The 27,952-nt window shown below is 34.7% G+C and overlaps 1 protein-coding gene across 6 annotated transcripts in view; it reads right to left on the reverse strand.

Annotated features, from left to right (window-relative positions):
- Gosr1 (golgi SNAP receptor complex member 1) overlaps positions 1 to 27,952 on the reverse strand; it is a 58,441-nt gene that overhangs the window by 19,223 nt on the left and 11,266 nt on the right. For all 6 annotated transcript variants that reach the window (XM_048793422.1, XM_048793420.1, XM_015501040.2 and 3 more), the window contains exons 5-8: positions 27,137 to 27,228; positions 24,779 to 24,853; positions 7,793 to 7,822; positions 632 to 714 (exon numbers count right to left, since the gene is read on the reverse strand). In XM_048793422.1, coding sequence (XP_048649379.1) covers positions 632 to 714; positions 7,793 to 7,822; positions 24,779 to 24,853; positions 27,137 to 27,228 — 280 coding nt within the window. The remainder of the gene's footprint in view (positions 1 to 631; positions 715 to 7,792; positions 7,823 to 24,778; positions 24,854 to 27,136; positions 27,229 to 27,952) is intronic.

Raw genomic sequence — 27,952 nt, forward strand, 5'->3', positions numbered from 1 at the left:
CAATTTTTGGAAAAGAAAGATTTTTTCCCCTAAGGCTTGTCTTCTCTGAGAGTAAGTAAAGCGCTTCTAAGTGGTAGGCTTCTCAGTTTCCCTACTGGGCTTCTTGGAAGTATAATTAACAATCTGAATTTAAATTGGGAAACTGAATAATTTAAGAAGTAGAGGTCACAATAAATAAGTTGGGCACTTATCCTGGAATTCAACTTGTGCATGCAGAGTCACAACACTTCTATCAGCAGTTACAACTCATCTGAGTATATGGCTATCTTCTTCTAAGCATCTAACACTGACTCATTCTCCAAACTGGATTAAAAAAATATAATTTATGATGTTTAGATAATAATAGTGTATATTATGGAGTCCTACCATAGATTCAGTACATTTAAATGTAAAGATAATTTTGTGAACAATTTTAAAATTCAGGTTTTTTTCCCCCTAAATTTACTAGCACTAAACCCAGGTGATACTTTCAGCATGAACTTTCACAAATTAGAAAGTATTTGTCCTATGTAATTACTGAGAGGCTCTATTGATGTCAGTTACCTCCCACTGCCCACCTGCAAAAAAAAAAGAATAGGTATATTCTTCCGTCCACCCCACAAAGCAGAGTTCAAACTTTCAAAAAGGATACTGGCCAAAGTGTTCATTTTGCTGTGAATTGACTTTAACATTCCTCTCTGTGAAGTCATATTTTCTTTCGTTGCCATAGCAATGCTTTAAGGAGGGAAAAAAGAAACAATTAAATTGGCATTTAATGTTACTGTGCACAGACTCATCACACCCCTAACAGTGAATGGGAAACTTTGGTGAACAACATCATCACTCAAAGCAGCAAGTGGGAAAAGCACTTCCCCAAACCACTTTCCATTGTCCTTTTTCTGAATGACCCCACTGCAATCCAATGATGTCTTTTTGTGTAAGGCAGCAAGTCATTTCTTCAAAGTAACAAATGAAGTAAGATATTAACAAATCACATAAAGCGTCTTAAAATAGTTTTGAATGGATCCAACTGCTAAAATATTCTTAATCAGGAAAAACTGTTGAGAGGGAAGCAGAGAATTACAACCATAAAATAGAACTCAAAGCACATATTTATATACAACCAGCCCTCAAGTTATGCACAAATTATTTCCAAATTCTACTTGAGAAACACTAGGCAGACTTTGGGACATACAAGCAACATTATGCTGGGTTTCACACCAGCTGACAAAGGTCACAGATTGACTATGACTGAAAGAAGGGCAAAAGCCACTCTTTGTAAATTGTATCTCTTCCACGTGACTACTTTGATGTACTATTTAAAAGAATCCGAGTTAAGCTGGGTGTGGTGGTGCATGCCTGTGATCCCAGCAACTCAGGAGGCTGAAACAGGAAGATCAAGAGTTCAAAGCCAGCCTCAAGCAAAAGCAGGGTGCTAAGCAACTCAGTGAGACCCTGTCTCTAAAAAAAAAATACAAAATGGCCTGGGGATGGAGCTCAGTGGTTGACTACCCTGAGTTCAATTCCTAGTACAAAAAAAAAAAAAAAAAATCAAAGTTAATATTTTTTCGCTAGCACTTCCAGGATTACTTTTCTGTCTTATATGCATGCACATTAGAATTCTAGAGGGCAAGGTGGGTATCCATTTCGATATGTAATACACAGGTGAATGCTTTAGATATTGACATTATCAAAAGCTATAGGAAATGGAATACTGTGAAGCAATTCTGAAAATATCCGAAACATTAAAAAACAGAAAGTAAAAAAGAACAAAGACTGAGATTCTGGGAAGATGGCAGAGTACAAATTCCTGATCCCATCTCCTACCCATCTTCCTCCATGAAATACACTAAAACAAAAGCAGACATGCTAGGAAGAGTCCATCTCGGGCCCCAAGTTGCCTTGAGATCTCCAGGGCAGAAAGCCAGGTGGAGGGCGATACTTTCTCAAGTGAGGAGAGAACTAAGGAAGCAATGGCAGGGAAACCTAGATTTTTCTTCGATCCTTGTACAAAGACTCAGGTTTCTTTGCTTCTTAAGGAACCTAGACAGTAAAGACTACGGTTCTGCACATACAGGGGCTGCAGGGATGGACTGAATTGCTCCTAGTTCCTGTAGTTGGGAAAGCAGTGCTATCCACAGAGACAGACTTATAAGCAGACAACATACAGCCTAACAGCTGGTGAGATGCTCAGCCCTAAGGGATATACTGCTAAGCCTTCCATCACCAGCTGGATGCCACTGCTTAGGTCTCTAATGGCCTGGTCTATCCAAGAGCTGATGAACACATTTTTAGGCAGTGGAACCAAGTGAAACCTCAGAGAATAGACTACCAGGTGTCTTTTTTTTTTCTTTTCTGTACCAGGGATTGAACCCAGGGGAGTTTAACCACTGAGCAATATCCCCAGGCTTTTTTATTTTTATTTTATTTTTTAGTTGTAGATGGACACAATACCTTATTTACTTTTTTTTTTTTTAATGAGGTGATGAGGATCGAACACAGTGCCTCAAACATGTTAGGCAAGTGCTCTATTACTGAGCCATAATCCTCAGCCTCTTGAGTCGCTGGGATTACAGGTATGTGCTACCACACCTGTCTACCAGGTATCTTATTAAAGTGAGATACTAGAGGGAGTACTCTACACAAATGACATATGAACCAAAACTTTAATTTCAAGATTAGAGAAGGCAAAAAACAAACAAAACTGTGTAAAGAGATTTACTGAAGTATTTTAGAATAGTAAAAAAACCCAACAAACACACTAAAACATCCCATCAAAGCCAGTGACCTCAGGGAACAAAAAACCAGCAGAAGCCTCCCAAAATGTTGGTCAGTAAATGGTCATTGAAGAAAAGAAAGGAAATGAGAATTAGTAACAGGCAAATAAGAGAGATATATAGGGGGATGATGGGGAGAGTGAAGCCAGGCGCAGGGGTGCATTGCCTCTAATCCCAGCGGCTCAGGAGGCTGAGGCAGGAAGATTGAGAGTTCAAAGCCTGCCTCAGCAACGACGGAGAGGCACTAAGCAACTCAGTGAGACCCTGTCTCTAAATAAAATACAAAATAGGGCTGGGGATGTGGTTCAGTAGTTGAGTGCCCCCGAGTTCAATCCCTGGTATCCAAAAAACCCCCCAAAAGTGAAACAATCTGTGAAAGATGCTGCTGAGATGAACCAGAAAGACATCTCCAGGATTCTGGCCAAGGAAATGATCCTGTCAAGGCTGTGAGCAAGCTCTATGAATGCAAAGTGCATTCAGACTCAGTATTCATAGGGATGAAGAACCAGCTGATGGTTCTGTAAGTGCCAGTCCCCCTCAGAAGAGCAGAGAAGTGATGAAAGTCATGCAAAGTCTCATGAAGATTCCAGAAATCCAAGCCACCGTGTGGCACTATCCAAAAAGACAATGAAGGCTAGGTTCATAGGAGAGATATCAGAGAACACTTTTGAAAGCACTGATGAGCCAGGCACAGTGGTGAATGCTTGTATCCCAGCAACCTGGGAGGCTGAGACAGGAGGATGACAAGTTAAAGACCAGCCTCAGCATTTTATTTTTATTGTTTTGGTACCAGGGATTAAACTCAGGGGCACTCAAATCACTGAGCCACATCCCCAGCCCTATTTTGTATTTTATTTTGAGACAGGGTCTCACTGAGTTGCTTAGTAGCTTGCTGTTGCCAGCCTCAGCAACTTAGCGAAGCCCTGAGTAACTTAGCGAGATCCTGTCTCAAAAAATAAAAACGGATGTGGCTCAAGTGGTAGTGGGCTCGACTGGCATGCGTGCGGCCCAGGTTCGATCCTCAGCACCACATACAAACAAAGATGTTGTGTCTGCCGAAAACTGAAAAATAAATATTTAAAAAATTCTCTCTCTCTCTCGAAAAATAAAATAAAATAAAATACATTAATAAGTATTAATGTTGTTTAAAAAATAAAAATAAAAACGGCTGGGAATGTGGCTAAATGGTAAAGCTCCTCTGGGTTCAATCCCTGGTATCAAAAGGGGGAAAAAAAGAAAATAAAGCAAGCACAGATGATCAGGAAAAAAATGAAAGAAGCTAAAATGAAAACTGCAAAAAATCTGTTTGAAATTACAGTAAGGGCCTTCAAACCTATATTGAGTATTCTTAGGTCAACCTCTGAATCATATATCTATTATTGAAATTGGGACTATCACTATCTCCCATGCACTTTGACTTGCAAGTGGATAGAAATTAAAAAATAATTTCCACAAAGCACTTTGCATTCCTTGGAGAATGAATATTATCATCATATATTAAGTGATTACCTTGTAGAATATGCATGACTTCCAGTATCACATAAAGTATATGTAGACATACTTTCCCATCTCATTCCATAATTTGGAGTTGAGTGAAATCTAGGCTATTATATCAAGGGTCAAATACTTAAGAGGTGAAATATAAGCTCCAAAATAATATATAATGCTTTTAAAATAATAAATCATTGATGTCCTTACTGGAACTTCAACATTCTCACTTGTTCTGTGAACTAAATTCAGTTAATAGTTTTTCAATAATAAATAATACTAGTTATAAATTCAAAGATAAATTTATGAATTTTAAAATGTTAGTTCTTTTTAATAAATCAATGACAATATCTATATTCAGTTGTACAACAGTTTAAATATGTATCTCCAAAAAGAAAAGGTAAATTTTGACATATGGACTGTACAAAAATAATTACTTGAACTTAAATTTTATATTACCTACATGTAATCATAACTAACTTTATATTCAGTGATAACTATCATATTTTAAAATAACAGATAATATTAAAATGAAAGATGAAGTAGCATTGTTTTAACTATAAAACTAATAGTAGCAGGGATTCAATGGTTCTCAAGTGTTCCTATCCATTGAGGAACTCCAAATTTTTATACTCATGTTACCAACCCTTAAATAGGCCAGCTCTAAACTAAAAACTTAATTAAGGTACCCCTGTCCTAGAAGATCAGGCAGAAAGAAAGAGAGAAAAAAAGGAAGAAAAAAGGAAAAGAAATACAGGGAAATTTTAAGTAAAGAAATCTGGGTAAAATGCAGTCAGACTTCATGTGCTGATAAAAGAGAAGGTGTTACAAGAGAAATATTTCAGTTGACAAGTAGGTAATTTTGTGAAAACTCTGTTCAGATTGAAGACACAGTGCATACAATTTATATAAAACTTCAAGAATATGATTAAAGCATATTATAATAAGAGATGATAATGTATTAATATTATTAAATAATGATAGTAACATAAAAAGTAAGAATTCATGAGTCCCTATTGATATAATACTTAAGAAATGAATATTGAAATATTTAGGAATAAAGAGGCATCATGCCTGCAACTTAGAAAATAAACTGTAAAAGAGAATTTGGGAAAATGTTAATGTCTGGGGAATGTTGGTAAATGGTATATGAAATCTGCTGTATTCTGGAACTTTCCTGAAATTTGAAATGATATCAAAATAATAGGTAAAAAAAAGATTAGTATTTAACACAGGTACCACTTGTAGATTACCTACAGCCAGGCACAGTACAAGGCATTTTTCTCATATTATTAATCTTTATACCAATCTCTCAGGGCAGGTATTATATCAATCTTTGATTTTAAACAGATAACAAAATAAATGGAAATAAAAATTAAAATGGCCAGTTTGGTCAAGAGAGTAAAACTTCTCGGGCCTCTTGTCAGGCTGTAATTTGTGTCAGAAACAAGAAGTTATTCTTTCTTTAACTTCCAGATACAGAATGCTATTTGGAAAGAATAGTTTCCAATCCTGGGACTTCTGCTAACTTGCCAGCTAACCCCTTTATAACAGGCCCCAACAGCTAACTAATACTTCAGTGTATGAACAAACCCTCAGCACCAAACAATTCATTCAAAACAATTATGTGTGCTGGGGTTGTAGCTCAGTGGTAGAGTGCTTGCCTAGCACATGTGAGGCACTAGGTTCAATCCTCAGCATCACATAAAAATAAATAAATAAAATAAAGGTATTGTGTTCATCTACAACTAAAAATAAATAAATAATAAAAACAATTTATGTAATTAATAGGGTTGATGAAAAAATTGTTCAGGGGCTAGAGTGTAGCTAAAAACTTATTTAAGGTACCCTGTCCTAGAAGATCAGGCAGAAAGAGAAATAAAAGGAAGAAAAAAAGGAAAATAAACACAGGGAAACTTTAAGTACAGAAATCTGGGCAAAATGTGGTCAGACAAAGGTGAATGAAGGGGGCTGGGGATGTGGCTCAAACAAAGATGATATGTCCGCCGAAAACTAAAAAATAAATATTAAAATTCTCTCTCTCTCTCTCTCTTAAAAAAAAAAAGGTGAATGAAGGGAAGAGAGGGGGAATGGAAATAGGAAAGACAGTAGAATGGATCTGACATATCTTTCCTTTGTGCATCTATTAATACATGCACATCATGTGCTGAGAAAGGGAAGGAGTTATAAAGAAAATATTTCAGTTGACAAGTAGATAATTTCATGAAAACCCTGTTCAGATTAGGTAGTAGAGTACTTGCTTAGCATGTGCAAGGTCCTAGGTTCCATATGTAGAACCGTATAAAAAACAACAAAAGTTCAAAACAAGTTAAACTTGAACATTATTTCTTTGTTTTTCCTTTAAAAATCCAGTCCTCTTTTCCTTTGATGGAACACTTGTTTGGTTTCTAATTGAACCTGTGTTACCAATTTGCAAATCTACCCTGTGCCCAAATAAAAGCTGCTTTTGCTTTTATTTTAACCTCATTTATGATTTCTTGGTTTACAAAAGTTCCAAGAAGTTAAAGCAACTTATCTAAGAACAGAAATCAATTAGCATGGCTAGGTTTCAAACCAAATCATACTCCAAAGTTTAAATTCTTTCTACAAAGTGGAAAGTATAACAATGGTTTGTATACAGCATTTGCTCTACATTTGTATCCTCAACATTATCTATTAGTTATATGATGATGGGCAAACTACTTAGTTTCTTGTTTGTTCTGGATACAGTGTCTGTATCATGGGCTATTTGAGAGGATTAAATAAAACGTGCATGCAAAGCACTTTAGAGCAGGATCAGAGCCCATAAAAAGAATACAAATGTTTATGGTTGGGGCTGGGTTGTGGCTCAGTGGTAGATTGCTTGCCTAGTACATGTGAGGCATTGGGTTCGATCCTCAGCACCACATAAAAAATAAGTAAAATAAAGGCACTGTGTCCAACTACAGCTAAAAAATAATTTAGAAAAATGTTTATAGTTGTCATGTACTTTATTCTACCTTTTCCTGAAAAGCAGTGCTTCACACACTGCTTAATTCTAAAGCATAGAAACCATATCTGGTCATTACTTTTTTACTATCATAAAATATATAAAAATTTCAAACTTAAGACAATCAATTCAAACTAACAAATGTTTCTTAATTTAAGCAAGAAACTAGTTCAATGGTATTATAGATAATATTAAATATTACTGTAGTAGATTTTCTATACCTGCTGTAACAGAAACCATGGTTATTTAAGTGGTAAAACAGATTATGTTCAAGATTGTTTTCTATTAAAAATGAAAATAGAAATATTAAGTATGAATTAACTGGAAAAATAACCTATGTTAAATAGCCTAATTCCAATAATTATGGAAATAAATGTTTTGGGCTTCAAATGTCTCTTTAAGGGAAGGTCACAGTATACACATTACTATCTAGTAAAATTCTCATCTTTAAGGAGGATGACTTGACTTTCACTTTAGTTAGTAGAGTTAACTTCATCTGTTCATTAAATGTTATGTGCAAACAAACACCAACAAAGTAAAACAAAAAAATTATTCCTACCTTATTGTTTCTTCTATCAGACGATCTGAGCTAAAAAAAAAAAAAAGAAAGAAAGAAATTCAAATCCTGGAATTATTAAATAAATACATATTTAAAACTTGTACTTAATTTTTCTACATTTGTAGATCAACTTTTCAGCCATATGTAAAAATACCTAGATTTTTTAAAAGTATCTGAAGAAAATTCTAGACTCTGAAATTAACTTACCCACGTGGATATAATGTATATTTTACTTTTATTAGCTTAAATATTTTTCCACAGTAGATACCTGTTTGTTAAAGTCAGAACAATTTTTGTGTGTGGGGATTGAACCCAGGGGTGCTCTAGTACCGAGCTACATCCTCAGTCCTTTTAAATTTATTTTTTATGTTTTTATTTTGAGACAGTGTCTTGCTAAGTTACTGAGGTTGGTCTAGATCCCCTACCTCAGTCTCCTGAGTCACCGGGATTACAAGCATGCATGTCCAAGCCTGGCTAAATCAGAACAATTTTAATGACAGCATAAAGAAATAGAAGTTCTTTAGTCTAGATAACTCCAAATCGTCACCACCATCTATCCAAAACTTAACAATTACAACCAACTGTTCAGACAGGATAAACAAATACAGTTCTGATGCCTGTAAGAGCAACAGGGGCTTAAAAAGGCTGCCTCTGCTAAAAGCAGTGCCCTTTACTTAGACCTGCTGATGCCTATTGGGTAACTAAAAACAGGACAGAACTTGGCATCTGTGCCTTCATTTTATATTTGTTTTCAGGTTCCTGGTCAGCTCTGCATGTAGGAATGTGAAACATTTAAGAAGCATTCATCCAAATAAGACTTATTAGTCCTAAAATTAATTAACCTATCATATCCCCCTTAATGACTAAGATGAGATTTTCAGGGACTACCAGCTTTTATGGCATCAGACCCTTAGAAAGGTACCTAGAAGTTTCTTGTCCCCTTCCTGGATGGACCATGGGTCTGATAAACATCCCCAGCAACAAAGTGGAACTAACACCCTTCAGGCAATAAAGAACTCCTCCAGAGTCACTTCACAGAACCAGAACTGAGAGAATGATCATCTAGACCATAGTCTGATCAAGATTGCTTAATTAGGTTGTGGGTCAGTAGTGGAGTACCTGCCTAGCATGTGTGAGACACTGAGTTCAATTCTCAGTACCACAACAACTAAAAATTATATATATGCTGTTTAATTATGCACACCTCTTGCTTCCTACCCCAATTCTTCCTCTATTTAAACTCAGGGCTGAGATGCTGGACCTCACTTTGTCTTCCAATGTAGTGACTAAAGTTCTTTTCTTGCTTTTCACCATTATCTTTTCTGTTTTTGTTTTTTTTTGGAGGGGGGGGCAAGTGGTTGGACATGGTTTGTTGGGACCCCAGAGTCAGGCCTCTGGCCTAGGACTCCAGTAACATATATAGTAATTATTTACATCTTAAAGTTCCTTCCATTTTTGGGAAAGAGTTGTTTTGGAAACTGAACCAAGCCTCAGCTTACTAAACTTCAGAATGTAAGAATGTGACTAAAGCAAATATATATCTGTAATCTGTATGCTTTTATGCATCACACACTGAAAAGAAAGAAAAACAAAAAAAAAGTAATATTAGGGAGGAATTTATAGGTAGCTTAGTTTGGTAGAGGTGCAACTTTATAGTGGAAAGTAGGAAAACAAACTTTCAAATGAGGTCTATATTCATTTGGCACAGTGCAAGATACACAATGGGCATGCAAATACTGCATGTTTTTTCCCCAGCTACTCTTTCCTAAAGAATTTTTAAGTATATTCTCTAAAATAATAAGTTAAAGCTTAATTATAAAATGGAATAGGAAACTCAAGTTACTGCATGAATAAAGGAACCAAGATGGGCTTTAAAATGTCATAAATAGCCAGGCATGGTACTGGTTTGGGAGGCTGCTGAGGCAGGAAGATTGCAAGTTCAACACCAGCCCCAACAACCTAGCAAGGCCCTAAGCAACTAAGTGAGACCCTGTCTCAAAAAACATTAAAAGAGCTGGGTGGGAATGTGGCTCAGTGGTTAAATGCTCCTGGGTTCAACATCTGGTACCAGCAAAAAAAAAAAAAAAAAACCCTAAATACCTTGTAAAACTCCTGTGATTAAAAATTTTAAAAATTACAAAGGGTGGTTAAAAGCCAGACTGTGTGCTGTATGGCAGTTTAAATGCTGGTTCTCCCACTTATTAGTTGATATTAGGCAGGTTTCTCTGTGCCTCAATTTGCTTATCTGTAAAGTGGCAATATTAATAAACCCTATTTATTCAGAGAATTAAAAGAGTTCATATATGTAATGATTATATCAGTATGTGGCATGTAGTAAGTACTGAGTGTTTTTTGGCTCATTATGGTAATTTCTCAATAACTACAGATTAATTCTAAATCCAAGCATAAAGTCGATACAAATTTCCAATTCTGATGAAATCTATGCATTTATTCTTTTACAAATCTGTACAAAACTGCCCCTGAAGGGTACTGGGTCACACAGTGGCTACAAAAATAAGGCCACCACTATAGACCTTAAATGGAGACAGGCAACACACAGACCAAGAGTTGTCCTGGCAGAATGGCGAAAATAGAGTGATTAACTTAGGTTAATAACTCCTTGTTCAACACAAAGGTTTGACTGAATGTCCTCATCAGGGCCTCTTAGTACATTAAAAGGCATAAAAAATAAGATATTTCAAAATACAGACAGTATAATACAAAAATAAGAATTCTATTGCCAAGCTCAACAAACTAGTTTTGTGCTAATAGCCTCAATGAAGATAAAAATCAATGAAATAGACTTTTAAATTAAGTGTGTGAGAGCAATCTATTAATTTGCTAATTTTGTTAAGAATAATAACAGTTAATTCTTATAAGTGCTTATAAGGAGCCATGTCCTCTCCTAAATGACTGTTTTAACTTAATCCTCATAACAGCCCTAGGAGACTGATTCTACCATTCTCTTCATTTACAAATAAGGAAATTGAGGCCTAGAGACAGGAAATCACAGTTATGGGGCGCAGCCAGGATTCAAACTGAAGAAGATTGACTTCTGAGCTTTGGCTTTTGCTGTTTCAGTAAAAGACACTTCTCTCTCCCTCTCTCCTTCTCCACAATCAGTCCCAGTTTTTCCCTACTTCTAAAGTATCTCTCATTTCTACTCTAGCAAGAATCACACAAAGACCTTGCTAAGAGGATGAAAAGAAACTTAGAGAAAATATTTGCAAACCACAGGTGACCAAAGATTAGTAACTTAGAATATTATGGTTAAAATAAAAACAATTCACGTAGAAAATGGGTAAAAGACATGAAGACATTTCACTGAATGGGACATGCAAACAGCAAGCACACAGAAAGCTGTTCTATAACATTAGCCATTAGGGCGATGCAAACTACAATGAGGTATCACTACACACTTGTCACAATAGCTAAAATAAAAAAATAGGTGAGATCACCAAATGTTGATGGGGATGTGTAAAACTGGATCATTCATATATTACTAATGGAACTGTAAAATGTATGCAGTCACTCTGAAAAACAGTTTTATAGTTTAGAAACTAGCTTAAAAAACTAAACATGCAACAACATTGTGACCCAAAAAAACAAACTCCTGGGTATTAATCTGAGAAATGAAAACTTACGTTTATACAAAAACTGACACGGATATTTATAGCAACTTTATTCATAAGAGTCAAAAGCAAGAAACAACCTAGATGTCCTTCAATGGATGAATAGTTACTCAAACCATAGTACATCCATACCATGAAATACTACCCAGTAATAAAAAAGGGGACGGGAGGGGATGGGGTTGTAGTTCATGGGTAGAGGGCTTGCCTAGTACATGTGAGATTCGATCCTCAGCTTTACATAAAAATAAATAAAATAAAGGTATTGTGTCCATCTACAACTAAAAAAAATATTTTTAAAAAGGTGGAGGGGAGGCCATTAATACAAGTGACAACCTGGATCAATACCCAGAAAATTATGCTGAATGAAAAGTCAATCTTAGGGCTGGGGATGTGGCTCAAGCGGTAGCGCGCTCGCTTGGCATGCGTGCGGCCCGGGTTCGATCCTCAGCACCACATACAAAAAAAGATGTTGTGTCCACCGATAACTAAAAAATAAATATTAAAAATTCTAAAAAAAAAGAAAAAAGAAAAGTCAATCTTATTACTCCAGAGGCTGAGGCATAAGGATCACTTGAGACCAGCCTGGACAACATAGCAAGACTCCAATAAAACAAAAACAAAAACAAAAAAAAGCAATCTTGAAAGGTTACGAACTGTATGATTCCACACATACATAACATTCTTGAAATGACAAAATTATAGTAATGAAGAATAATGCTTGCCAAAGCCTAATGAGGATGGTAGAAGGAGGAAGGGAAATAAGTACTTATGTTTATAAAGGGCAAATAAGGGATCCTTGTGATAAAAGAAGTGCTTCATATTTTGATTATATCAATGTCAATATCTGGGTTGTAATACTGTATTATAATTTTACAAGATGCTACCACTGGAGGAAACTGTTAAAGAATATATGGGATTTCCCTGTATTATTTCTTACAATTGCATGCAAATCCATAGTCAAAATAAGAAATTAAAAATTCAAAAGCAAAATTACTGAACAAAGTATCAAACAACAACCATAAAAACTCAATGCCAATTAGATAAAATACAAAGCTACATACCTTAAGTAGCATACAATGTGAAGCAGCATTTAGAAAAACTTAAAAACTATTCTGTGGAAATACATTTCTACCTAACTCAGTGAATGCCTGGAAAGAAATGTAAAAATACAAAGCCAAGTATTTAGCACCAATCACCAGAAAGCCAGCAAGATACACTTCATTATCTGCTTTCTACAGATTTGAAGGTTTAATAATATTTCTCTTGAACCTGTTCTCAACCATAAAGTCAGAGCTAAAGTTTGGTAACTAATAAACTAGCCTAACTACTGTAGTTAGAAAATAAACAAATTAATTTTGCATTCAAAGAATGTTCCTGAAAAAAGTAAGGTTGAAATGACTACTAAGGACAGCTTTCGGGCTGGGGATGTGGCTCAAGCGGTAGCGCGCTCGCCTGGCATGCGTGCAGCCCGGGTTCGATCCTCAGCACCACATACAAACAAAGATGCCGTGTCCACCGAAAACTAAAAAATAAATATTAAAATCTCTCTCTCTCTCTTTAAAAAAAAAAAAGGACAGCTTTCTACATTGTTATATGTAAAGGAAACTCTTTGAGGTTCTTGTGGCATACAAATATAACCCTTGTTTTATGTGTAAATACTTTCCTTAAGAGGTAGCTTTCTGCAAATGACATTTTGGCTAATTTAAATAATATTTTAAAGATAATAAAGCTATTTTGTATTTACATGAATCAAATAAAAAGTTTTATAAAGCAAAAATTATGTCTATTTTCTGTATACAAAATCTGATTTTCATATAGGTTTTCTTAAAAGGATACATTGAAACAGATTTGACAATTTATACTCAAATATAGTAACTTTATAGCACCATCTGAACTACAAAGAAAACAGTGTTTACTGCATTAACTTAAAAAAAGAAAACAACCCAAGGAAAACTAAAATTCTACCAGCAAATATCCTGCCCTACAGAGGAAGGATTTTTTTTCTCCTTTCAAATCTCCTTAAATATTAATCATCTTTCTTTTAGTCCTAAAATATACTGTAAAGCATATTTCAAAATAACATACTCTAATATTCAGGAGTCATTCTCAGACTGATTTGTGTTTTACAGGAAGAAGATACACTATCCTAACCACGCATCATGCATGCAGCACACTAGAGTTAAAATAGTCATACATAAGAATTTCACAGATGACAGAAGGCCAGTGATTTTTAAACTTATTCTCAACTGTCCCAAATCTTCAAGTCCTTATTCATTTGGCTAAGACCAAATAAGCTGAATAAACCCCATTCATTAGAAAGCACCCTGGACTTTGTAGGGATACAATTCAACAACAGAGTGGCTCCATAAAGATGGCATAATCCAGTAAAAATTGAATTTAAAATTGCTTTCCTTTGGAATATAAAAAAGACACAATCAAGAGGCATTATCCTTCTTAAAACAGTATTTCATAACAGCCCAGAAGCATTCTGTAAAGTTATCTAGAGCCTGTAATTAAGGAACAAGTTTCTCTCAAGACCAATTTAAACAAGCTGAAAACAATGAGCTAAATTTCATCACCAATTACTGCACTGAGGAATTACTAAAGCCACATTTAAATAATTTTATTTTTTTAAAAATTATTCATTCCCCCCAAAACTCCAGAAAAATGCATGTTGTAAGAGTAAAAATGTGATTATAAGCATATATTGTAAAGCAATTTAAACCAACAAAATGTAAGAACTTGGTGAAATTACTTTAGATAACATCTAATTAGAATTCTTTTAAAAGGGCAGGTGAATAAGTAAATAGACATGTAAATGAGCAAGCAAGGAAATATGAAAACAAACATAATAAATAAATAAAATTTAAGAACCAATCCCTCTGTAAGCTGCAGTAATTGATAATCTGCAGTAACTGACCAATCAGATCATCTATTTCATGCACTGTGGTGCTGTAGTCTCATTCAGTTAACCAAAGAGACTTTTAGGTCTATGTCTTTTTTATTTCTATGTAAATTTCTCTTAAAATATGCTGAGGGGTGTGGATATTGCTTAGTGCTTAGTTCAATCCTCAACACCATGGGGGGTGGAAACTAACAATCAATTAAGATACAGAAGGCTATATATATGCTGTTTTAATGCTAACATATTTTTATTTTACACATAACATTTGGAAAATACAGAAAAACAAAGATGAAAGTAGAAACTATCTGTAATTTCTTTACCAATTACATTAATAGATGGGCATATTTTCCTACAGTCTAAGTAAACAAAGGAATATCTTTACTAGCTATTATCAGGGTTAATGTAGCATAGGAAATCTGTCCTATAAACCCATGAAGTTACCTAGTGACAAAAAGTTAAGCACCTGACTCAGAATTCTACCCAGTTGAAAAAGAGAAAAAAGAAAAATGAAGGTAAATCATTAGCAGAGAGATCTTGGAAAGCCACTTCTTACTTTTCTTTTTTAACAAACTTATTTTTCAGAATTAGTTGTAGGTTTACAGAAATGTTAAGCAAAAAGTACAGAGGGTACAGAGTTCCCATACACCCATTCTCTCTCACCTATTATCAACATCTTGCATTAGGGTACATTTGTTATAACTGATGAATATATTATTGGTATGTTATTAACAAAAGTCCCTGTTTGCATTAGTGTTCACTTTTGTACTCAACAATTCTATGGGTTTTGACAACTGCATATTATCATGTATCCACTATTACAGTATTATATACAATAGCTTAACTGGCTAAATATCTATGTTCCACCTATTCATTTTTTCCTCCCCTTCCCATCCCAAACCCCTTGCAATTGCTAATCTTTTGCTTTTTCCAGAATCTTATAAACAATTAGCTGGAATTCTATAAAATGTGATCTTTTCAGATTGGCTTCTTTTTAAAAAAATATTTATTTTTTTAGTTTTAGGTGGACACAATATCTTTATTTTACATTTATCTGGTGCTGAGGTTAAAACCCAGTGCCTCATGCATGGTAGGCAAGTACTCTACCACTGAGCCACAACCCCCGGCCACAGATTGGCTTCTTTTATGTATTTTAAAGTTCCAAGTCTTTTTGGCACTTGATAGCTTACTTTTAAACAATACTATGTAGATGTGCTACAATTTGTTTTTCCATTCACTTATGAATAAAGTTGCTACAAATACTCATGTGCAAGTGTTTGCAGGTGTAAGTTTCCAACTCATTTGATGATTAGGAGCATGACTGCTGAAATGTTATGAAAATACTATATTCAACTCTTTTTTTTTTTGCCCCAGTGAATTAACCCAGGGCCTTGTGCAACTTAATCTACATCACCAGCCCTTTAGCTTATTTTGAGACAGGGTCTCACTAAATTGACCAGGTTGGCCTTGAACTTGTGATCCTCTGGCTTCAGCCTCCCAAGTAGCTGGGATTGCAGGTGTGGACCACCATGCCTAGCTTATATTCAGCTTTTAAGAAAATGCCAAACTATCTTCTAAAGTGTTTGTACCATTTTATATTCCCACCAGTAATGAGAGTTTCTATTGCTCCACATCCTGGTCAGCATTTGGTATTATCAGTATTTTTTATTTTAGCCCTTCATTTCATTTGTTTCTGAAATCTCTTTAAAAAAGTAAGAGTTCCTTAATGTATCATTCAGTACAAGCTATCTCCTCCACATAAATGAAAATGGAACTATACTTTTTCTTTTGACTTGGAACTTGGGTTCTGGGGAAAACCAAACTTGGCTATATGAACTCAACTCATGAAATTGTCATAAGGCTCAAAAGAGATAATGTAAACAAAAACAACTTGTAAATTATATAAACTTATTACAGATATACCCTTGATCAAGATCAAGGCACTTAAATACCTCATAGCCACGTCCCCTTGGACATCTCTTAATTTTCATAATAAATGACTTACATGTATTTCAAAGTCCAGCTCAAAAGTCCTGTCATTGTGAAGTCTCCTCAATCCCAACTAGACTCTAAATTGAATTCCTCTTTACACTATAATGTTACACTCTCTTAACTCTACTCTTTATTAGTTCATTCAGGAAAATAACAAGTATTTAAGGTACGCCAGACACTGTGTTATGAGCTGGAATAAAAATAAATTAGTAAAGCTTACAACGTTTTTTTCACATACATTATCTCATTTAATTCTTTTAAAAATGAAATGTCTCACAGATTATCATACTTATTTGTTTACAATTTCGCTAACCAAAATGAGCTTGCAGGAGTAAAGACTAAGTCTCATTTGGGGCCGGGGATGTGGCTCAAGCGGTAGCGTGCTTGCCTGGCATGCGTGCGGCCCAGGTTCGATCCTCAGCACCACATACAAACAAAGATGTTGTGTCCGCCGAAAACTAAAAAAAAAAATATTAAAATTCTCTCTCTCTTTAAAAAAAAAAAAAAAAAGACTAACTCTGATTCATCTTTGATTCCCCAGAGTTTAGCATAGTATCCAGCACACAGTAGACTGTAAATGCTTGATAAATGCATGAATAAATGAGGAACTGTCATTTCTTGCATTAATAAAATATCAAACAGGGTTAATACTGAAATAACCCTCATAAGTTTCCAGAGGAGGAAGAGAAAATTCTGGGGAGAGAAAATTCCTGTGACCAGAGCACCTTCAACCCAAGTCTTATTGTTTAACAAAGCTATGTGCTAACTGAAGATTCTGTAGGAAAGTTCCTAATTAGGTCATTCTGCTTAGCCATCTATTTAAATATGGCAGGCAACTGTATCACCTGAGACAAATGAAGCTATGTATGATATGCCATCTTAAAACATCCCATAAGTGGAATGATAGCCTTTTTATTGGGGGGGGGGGAGGTGCATACTGGGAATTGAACCCAAGGGTATCTTAACTACTGAGCCACATCCCCAGCCTTTTTGAGACAGGGTCTCAGTAAGTTGCTGAGGGCCTCACTAAGTTGCTGAGGCTGGCCTCAAACTTGTGATCCTCCTGCCACAGCCTCCTGAGTCACTGGGATTGTAGGTATGTGCCACCAGGCCTGGCAGAATGATAGATATTTGATAAAATAATCATATGCTACCACTTCTCATAAGCTACAAGTCCAATTCTCTTGACCCTTAGTATAGATGAGAGGTATATCAAGATATTTTCATATTTCAAAGTTTGTGGCTAATAATATTACATATGATTTCTGCCATATAATTCCCATTTTTCTACTTCAGAGCAATTGCTGCCTGAGGGCCACTTCACTTTCATTACCTTTTTTTTTTTTTTTTGGATCTGAGGATTAAACTTGGGATGCTTAACCACTGAGCCACATTCCCAGCTCTTTTTTGAGATAGTGTCTCAGTAAGTTGCTTAGGGTCTTCCTAAATTGCAGAGGCTGGCCTTGAACTCATGATCCTCCTGCTTCAGTCTCCCAAATTACTGAGATTACAGATGTGCACCAACACACCCAGCTTTTAAATGATGTTTTCTCCTTGAGAATGTAATATTTCACAAAGAATATGTACATGTATACATAAATCACTTTATGGTAATTACCAAGTAAATAACAATAAGCAGCAAAAATGAAGCTAAACGTAAAGGTGAAGTGTAAATACTGCTGTCCAAATGGGTGAGGCTCACACATTAGCCAAGCAATTTCATCCTCAATACCATCTCCACAGCATATAACTTACAAGTTTATATCTCAACAAAACTATATATCATGAATCATTAGGGTCCAAAAACAATTAAAAAAATTAGTGTCAAATCCTTGAAGACCAGGAGTCTATCATATTATTCCATTCGGATGTTATATGTGATCATTACTTAATTAGAAATTGGATAATTTTAATCTACATAGAACTATACAAAAAACTTTTGAGATAAAAATCACTGCTTATAAAGGTGACTTAAGTATGACCACAGTCGTCTTATTTTTCAAATGCAGTCATGGTCCATTGATACATAGAATTTCATTTCATGATCCATAGAATTTCATTTCACTAAGACTATTCTAGCATCAAAAAATACTTCAAATTGTATTTAAGAAATGCATATTGAGAATATAAAAGGATTTCCAATCTCTTTCTCCTTTAGTATTTACTTTCCTTAATCTTATAACATTCATTATGTTCTGCTTATAAACAATGCCTCACAGTTTACACAGCCCTTGCACAATTATCATCATAGCAATCTCATGAAGCAGATATAATCAAAATCATCCTGAGGGGCAGTGCAGTACTGCAGAAGCAATACAATTAGAGTCCCTGGGCTTGAATTCCAACTTTTAAAGCTGTGTGACCTCGGGGACATCTGGCTAAAATTTTAAGAGAAACAAAAAGTAAAACCATTTTTAATGTTTTTAAAATGCCGACCTAAAATATTTCTGAAAACACAACTTTGAATCATGCAAATAACAAGGCTGGTAAACTTTAAAAATTCAAAATATCAAAAGTTTAAATATAGACTAACAAATAAGATAAAAATAAAGGTAAATCTCCACCTGGAATTGTGATAATTCTTTACTCATTCATGGACTTATTTACACCACAGAGTACAATTAAAATACAAACATAATTACTAGATGCATTCTCAGATAATAATCCTATCTGCTAAAAAGTCAAATGAAAACAAGGTAACAATTCTCAACTATAAAAGATTCTGTTTACTAGAATGGTTCTTCATTAAAAAATTCTTTGCTTTTTTTGGGGGGTGGGGGTACCCAGGATTGAACTCAGGGGCACTCAACCATGGAGCCACATCCCCAGCCCTATTTTGTACTTTATTTAGAGACAGTGCCTCGCTGTTGCTGAGGCTGGCTTTGAACTCTTGATCCTACAGCTTCAGCCTCCCAAGCTGCTGAAGCCAGATTTAAAGACGGGTAGTTAGGAAAATGGGGTCTAATATCGAGTAAGGTAAAGAAAATGGAGGCCATTATCAAGAATGGAGTCTAAGAAAACAGAGCAGCACTTGGGGAAATTGAAATGTTAATGTCCCCAAGGCCTGGAACCCATCTTAAGGAACTGTTAATGAAACAGCTCCCAGCAAACAGGGAAATGCTAATCAAACCACCCCAGGCCCTTCCTGCCCAGATTACTCCTACAGCCCACCTATCTCCCACCTTTTGGCCTTCCTACCTGCATTCTATCACTGCAAGATAAAGGGAAACAAAGGACAAGACCTCCCCCTTCCACGGATTCCGCCTTTCAGGTCCCCTTCTTCCTCCAGGGAGAAGTTTTTACTGCTGTCTTTAATAAAGCCTTCTACTTTCCACTCTCCACTAGTCTCGGCGTGCTTCTCTGGTGTTACACTTCAGCACTCGGGGAAAACAAGGACTCGTTACCAGTAAACAGCGGTAACACTGCTGGGATTACACGTATGAGCTACTGCGCCCAGCTCTACATTTTAAGAGTGCTTTTAGTTTATCAAATGACAGCACTAAAGCTGTTCACCCTTACAATTGTGTAACACTGGGGGAGAAGCACCTACCATTTAATTTTAAAGATGAAGGAAAAATGAAAAGAGAGTGGCCAGGTCACTTGCTCTCAGAGAGGTGAAAAACTGGTCTTTCAATTCTCAGTAACATTATGCCATACTGGTTCCTTAGTACAATGAAAATAAAATGTTAAAGAAGGGAAGGCAGTATGATGTGGGACAACTATGGAAATGGGTTAGAAAATGTGCATTTAGTAAGAGCTATACCATTAAATAGTTATGAGACCTTGACCTACATCTTTCCTGAATCTTGTTTCCTCATTTATAAATAAGAGATGCTTTTATTATTATTTTATTGTATATATGAATTTAAATTTTTAAAAGGTATTTTATGGGGAATTATTTTGCAAAACAAAAAATTGGTTACATTGGTAATTTCCCCTTTAGTCCTTAAAATCAAATTTTATATATTTAGCATCTAAATCAATCCTTGTTATAATATGTATTCAATAAACACTTGGAACATTAGTGGATGAATGAAAAAGTGTTCTACAGTGGGGCATACATATATATCCATATGCATATTAAATCTAAATTAATATCTTCTGTTTATATCTGTTTATTAATACAACAAATAAATACTAAGTATTTATAATATAATAGGAACTGGAGACCCAGGAATGCCAATAACTAGACTCATGAAGCTTACATTCAAGGAAGGTCAGGTGCTAAAAAAATTAAAAGAACAAATGATTACAGATTTTCTTTGGGGGATACAAAGGGCTTTGTTAAATAACAGCAAGGCTGAAGTTTAAGACGACTTTGGAATTTTTCAGAATGGATGTATGCACACGTGCCAATTATGAGGGCAAGTTATTACAGAGAAAGGACAGAAAAGAAAATTTTAATCAATTTGAATTTATTTTTTTTAGAGAGAGAGAATTTTTTAATATTTATTTTTCAGTTTTCGGTGGACACAACATCTTTATTTTATTTTTATGTGGTGCTGAGGATGGAACCCAGCGCCCAGCGCATGCCAGGCGAGCGCGTTACCGCTTGAGCCACATCCCCAGCCCCTCAATTTGAATTTATTGATCATAAATTTATAACTTAACTCCTCTCACTTTGCCCAGTAGTGTTTGACTGCGGTAGGGCAGGCACAGGAATTTAGGCTGTTGGATTATCCAGCAATATCTCTATTAATATGATGAAAAGACAGAAGAAAAAGGGAATTTATGAATTGATGAGTGTATGGTATATCAGGCTCAAATGTGATGACTCTCTGTGACAATGGGATCCTGGCATGGTTAAAATGCAGATATCAAAGTGGTTGATCAAGAGTCTAATAACTGCACACTTTGCAAATCTCCCTTTTGTCTACAAAGGATGCATCGTGGTACCATTGTTTTTTTTTTATACATTTTCATTAATTCAAGAAAATCATCTAAATGTAATAAGATCTCACTGTCTATTTTTTAATAAATAACTTATACAAACTCAAAAAAAAAAAAAGTAAGGGAGGGCCTATTTCAAAAAAGAGTTAGAAGAGGACTGTTTGAGGAGATGACAAGTGAGTTTAGACCATAAAGATGAATAAGTTATATGTAAAATTAAGAGAGGAGTATTCTAAGAAGATTAAGTAGCATAAATGCAAATAGGCTAAAAAGGGAAAGGGTTTGATGTCTTGGAGAAAGGAACCAAAGAGTATGGCTGGTACCTAGTAGGCAAAAGGAGAGAGTGGCTGGATGAAGTAACAGAAAGAGGGTAATGAGGTTAGAGATTAAGGCAGCAGGTTGATATAGGGCCCTAAAGACCCATAAAAAATTCTTAATTCACTCATGGAAAAATGGAGGGAGGAAGGTAGTATTAAAGTAAAAGCTCATTTCAATAAACATTAGAAAAAGAGATTTTACTTAACCATACTATTTCAAAGTATAAAGCTTATAGTATAGAAGAGTAAAGTAAATTTAAATTGATGTAACCAATTGGCTAATAACTACCCTGGAGCCCTGAACATGTCACACTCTCTTCTGATAACAGATTTTCCAATCATCTAGCCACAAGGATGAATTTGTGACTCGGGTAAAACCAATTATAGTAAGTCACCTACTGGCCAGGGATAAATCCAAGCAACTCAGTCCTACAGCTACAAAAAAACAAAAACAAAAACAAAACCCTAAATATTTAATTTAAAAATCTTGTCACAAAGAAAACCTCCAAGCTAGGATAAATTCACTGAAAAATTCTAATACACATTTAAGAAAGAAATAACAAGCCTGAATAAACTCTTTCAGAAAATAATAAAAAGGGACACTTCTTAAATCATTTAATGGGGCCAATATTATTCATATAATACAACCAAAGACATCTTAAGGACAGAAAACTACAGACATTTCTCACAATAATGCAGAAATCCCAAACAAAATAAATCCAGCAAAATAACAGAAAGGATAATCAATATATCATGATCAAGTGGGGGTTGTTTTAGGAATGCAAGATTGTTTTACTATTTAAAAATAATCAACATAATTCACAATATTACAGCAATAAAGGATAAGAACAATCTCTTCAATAGATGCAAAAAGAAAGACACACAAAGATAAAGAAATTAATTCAGCCCCATTCATGATAAAATTTTTAGCAACAAAAGCATGGAAGTACTCTCCTCAAAAGCAATAACAACACCTAGCACACAAATCTTACTTTCTGAATACCATAAACCAAGTCTGCTTAGAGAAGTAGTTGATTACAAGCCAGGCATGGTGGCACATGCCTATAATCCCAGCAACTCAGGAAGTTAAGGCAGAAGGATTCCAAGTTCAAAACCAGCTTCCACAATATAGCAAGACCCCCATCTCAAAATAAAAAGGACTGGGGATGTAGCTCAGTGGTAAAGTGCCCAGTTGACTCCAGAGTTGAGGCAAGTAAAATTTAATACAGGCCATGAATATTTCATGATGCCAGAAAGTAAAAGAAGTACTCAAAGAAATGAGCAATGTTAAATGTCAGAAACTAACCTGAAGGAACTTCCAATGACAAAATATAGAACAATTCAAGCAACGAAGTAATTCTAGTCCTGGATTAAAACTCATAGTTATTTGTGAATCTAACCTGGTATAAATAATTAAATAAACAAAATAAATGGCAGAGGAGAGCTCTTCTTACAAAATTATAATTAATAAGTATAAAAAGGACCCATAGAAATAGAAAATCACCAATAAGCAAACACCACAGTTGTAAATGGGAATATAAGATTCATGAATGAATGTTAAAACTAGTGGGAAATATTTGAGGAGAAAGATCATTTGTGTTGTCTCCAAGTTTTGTCTGTCTCTACTGACTCACCTATCTAGATGAGGTCTACTTATGCTGACCAGGCTGGCCATAAACTCACTATCCTTTGGCCCTCAACCTCTTGAGTACCTGGGATTATAGGGGTGCTCCACCATGCCCAGCTTCAAATAACCCTTTTAAAAGTAAACTACCACATTTTTTTTAACTGTTTAATTTCTTTTTGAGGAAATAAATATAGAAACACTAATGCAATCTAACTATTAGTTTCTACTGCTTAAATATGCTATCCCTTAATTACTCTGAACCACAAGAACATATTAGTATAGTTTTGGACACAATGCAAAATTCTTTTTACAGTGGTCTTTACCAAATGTTTATGACAAAGCTATTACTATAAACATACTCTAGGAGACAGTGCCCCCTTGTGCCAATCAATGATATTCATAAATTAAGGAAGAACAACCAATGATTAGTTCTAACACTAAAAGCATGGAATTCCTAAAGAAAGCCTTGATTGGCTGGGAGTGTAGTCACTGGTGGAGTACTTGCCTATGTTCAATAAATAAATAAATAGATAGATAGATAGATAAAAGACCCTGATCTTTCTGTGTGTTGTTTTGGTTTGTTTTGTTCTGAGACAGGGTCACACTATATTGCTGGTCTGGTTTCAAACTTGGAGGCTGAAATGATCCTCCTGCCTTAAGTCAACTGAGTAGCTAGAGTTATGGGTATGCACCACCATGCTTGGCTCTTTCTGTGTTTTGATTTTAACAGTTTATATTTAAAGTGGTGATCTTTAAAGACAAATGAATTGAACAATACCTAAATTTCATATAACATTTATGGCATTCAGTAGCAAATATCTTCATAACTTTTAGCACTATTATGGATACAAGCTACTCAAGTGCTTATAGGCTGAGTTCAGAGATAAGTATTTTTTTCTAATCCTTAAATTCCACCACAAAATATAAACAGCAAAACAAAAAGAGAAAACCTAATCTACTTCAGAGAAAAATAGATGACACAAAAACAGACTATGGTGACTTGCTTTAAAATAAGCATATAGTTCATCCAAGTTTTTGATATTTTCTTCTGATATCTTGGACAACAAAACTTTTCTTTTAAATTTGATATATGGCCTAATTACCTTTTATAAAGCTTCTTCAATACGTAAGTGATAACAGACCATTAAAACATAATCATCATTTTTACTATAGGTATATACAGTGTGTACACATATATAGATTATGTAGACACAGAAACAGTTTACTATGTACATGTGTGTACATTCATTTATTATAGACAAAAGTATTAAAGTACTAGACTTATTACATTAAGATAATAAAAAACATAACAAGTAACAAGTGAAGTAAAATATTCAACAGCACAGTATCTTCCTAATAATTGGAACGACCACAATTCCTTTTTTTCCTCTTTTTTTTGTGGTGCTGGGAATTAACTCAGGGCCTTGTGTATACCAGGCAAGCACTCTGCCACTGAGTAACAGCCCCAGTCCACAACTCTCATTTCTACTGAGCACTGTCATTAGGAAAATTAAATGAATTATCATCAATAAAGCACTTTCTATGATAACATCATAAAATGTTTCTTGCATAAGTGAATTAATAAACATAGGAAATTACATATAAGTTACATTCAATAATACCTACTTCCTAAGGTGGTCATGTTCTTTCAGAAATAGTTCAGTTCTTCTGTTGTTTACTCCAGATCCACTTTTATATGACCTAGAACAACATAAAGAAAACTTAAGAACATTTTTGGAAAACACTATAAAAATCAGATTAAGTGACTGACCCTAGTGAGATCAAAAGTGAACAAACTGTGCCTCTTCATTGTTTTGAATAATTAAAACTTTTTTCATTTCCCTCTAAGAATGCTATTGTAAATATAAATGCTTCTCTAAGACCTAAGAGTTTACTATGCTTTTCATTAAAATAACCCAATATTCTTAGTCAACAACAAAAAATGTTATTTTTTCCTTTCTTTGTCTATATTGTCAATTTCTCCAAGTGGATGTAAAACAATGGACTGATTAGAACATGGTATGTGGAGCGGAAAGCATTAAAACAGAAATTTTTCTTCAAAACAGTGTGTACCGGGCTTGGAATATAGCTCACATGGTAGAGTGCTTGCCTGGCATGCACAAGGCCCTGGGTTCAATCCCCAGCACCACACAACAACAACAACAACAAAAAAAAAACAGTAGATGTCATCATCAACTAAGCCTAAGGACCAATGAAATGAAGTATTCAGTAAAGTGCCAAATTTGGTATACTTAAAGATTTCTAACTTAGTTAAATTTTACAAAAAATGTCTTATCATTAACACTCTCATTTTTCTGTGTTCCACTAAAAATAAAGTATTGAATTTTTAAAAATTCAAGAAACTGCACAAATGTTGCTCTAAGACAAAAGAGGGTCATGCTGCTAAAACTGAGGTACTGGCTGAGAGGCAGCACTACTATACAAAGTACAACAGAAAAACACCAGGACAATGATACAGCCAACAACATATTGGACTTAGATAACTGATTACTTAGATTTAATAGTCAATTAACCTTAGACAAGACTCGTAACACCTAGCTTTATAAAATGAGACTAATAATTTCTATCTTTATCAAAAAATTATTTGAAAGCAAAAAGAGAATACATGGAAAAGTATTATGTAAACTGCAAAAAACTACAAAAGTCTCAGGTATTGTTATTATACCTCATCTCACTAATCATATTATGCCTTGTGTTATACTATTTTAAATAACGTACCTTATTCCCCTCTAGCACCTAGATTATAAACAGGGCCAAGCTGGTCTTTTCATTTCTACCATCTATTGTGGCTACATAATGTCTTACTCATAGTTGGTGCTCAGGAAACAGTTTAATGAATTGGCTGCACATACTTTTATCATCATTTTTCAAAACTAAGTCATTATAGAGGGTTGCAGTCTAGTCACTCCTACAAAGTATGGAAGTGCTGTTTATACATTAAAGGCCACTCTCTACCGTGGTTCTCATTGTATTCCTCAAAATGCATACGAAGTCAACTGTATAGAAACTAAACAAAAGACCCAAGGGACAAAAATATTATGATTGTCACAGTAGTATAACAAAATAAGAGAGCTTTAGGAAAATGTTTCTTAGAGTACACATAACACATACCAAATTGTGATAAGTGTATATCATTGTTTATGAAACAGCATAAATTTATCACAATGAGACAATGATAGGTATCATTAGATGGTCCAAAATAGGAAAGTCTTCAGCTTCAATTAGATGGCCACAGAACTAGACTTGATGGTCAGTCAAGTTCATTTCTGAAAAGTTATTCGAGAATACCTAAGAAAAGCAGGCTGGGGGATGTGGCTCAATAGTAGAGCTTGTGAAGCATGAGCAAGGGCCTGGGTTCAATCCCCAGTACCACAGGAAAAAAAAAAAGTATGAAATGGTAGAATATATCATCAAGGATGAGGTGAAGGAATGGAAGAAAAGAAAAAAATCTTTAAACTTATGGACTGAGATAAGCATAAAAATGTTTGAAGTCCTTAAATAATTTAATGTAAAATGATGAGTTTGTATTAAATCTGGAAAAAAACAAATATTTCAGAATTTCAGGGAAATAAAGATTACATTAATAGCTACCTGAATATAAAATTGTTGGGAAAAGGGAGAGGAGCAGGAGATAGATGTTCATCAAGGGCAACATGGAGAACTTCAGTTACGTTATTATTCTTAGGGTAGATATAAAAGGTCAGAGAAGATCTCATGAAGATGTCATGTAAATTAGACTTTGAATAAAGACAGGAAATTCAAGGTTGGCAGGAGACAATGGTAAAACTAGGGAACCAGGAGATAAGACTGGCAAAGTAATCAGGATCAGAATGTAGCAGTCTGTTCCAAAAATGTTGAAATGATAATTAGAAACCCTGAAATCTAAATCCTGTCTGCAATTAACTACAATTATATTCTAAATCTTCATAAGTACTCTACAAAATAATATAAAAGGTAACTTACTCAATATCTTTTCGTACTGATCCCATGAGATTCTCCCTTTCCCGTATTGCCATAAAGTTTGCTTTGGTTTTATGAAATTCATGTGTATAATCCTGCAATAAATCAACATCTAGTCTCAACATAAGTCATGTCATCATACTGTAAATTTCTAAACACTATTTTTCCATTCTATCGTCTAGTGCCTTGTCTTATGAGGTATAATTATGAATAAAAATAAAATCCTAAGTAAAATGATTTCAAGTGGTTTAGGATAGAATTTTTGAGAGTTTTGTTTATTTATTTAAACTCAATAAACCTAGTAATAGGCTTATTTCTAAATTTCCTTTTTTCTTTTCTTTTCTTTCTTTCCTTTTTCTTTTTTGCAGTGCTGGGGATCACACCCAGGTCCTTCATCATGCTAGACAAACACTTCACCATTGAGCTATACCCCTCAGCCCAAATCCTCTCCTTTTGATGCTCCCACTGAATTTTAATTCCAAAATAAATTAAATGAAGAACAAAAATCAAAAGAACTGCAAGGAACAAAATAATCTTTAAAACATTTTATTTTTATACTACTGTATTTTTAAAAGGCATTAAAGAATATTATTTTTTTAATTCAGAAAAGTACATAAATAAAATGAACCATCTCCCAGAAGGCCTCTATTGACTAATCTTTTAAAAACAAATAAAACACATGAATATGGGGAGAATAGTAAAAGAACAGGGTTTAAAAAAAATCCTGTTCCACCATTCATAACTATTATCATCCCTTTCTTGTGTTTTCTTCCAAGAAACATGTTTCTACATATTCAATTTTGTCTGTTATTTCTTTCT

The sequence above is a fragment of the Marmota marmota genome, unplaced genomic scaffold (genome assembly GCF_001458135.2).
Source record: "Marmota marmota marmota unplaced genomic scaffold, marMar, whole genome shotgun sequence".
NCBI lineage: Eukaryota > Metazoa > Chordata > Mammalia > Rodentia > Sciuridae > Marmota > Marmota marmota.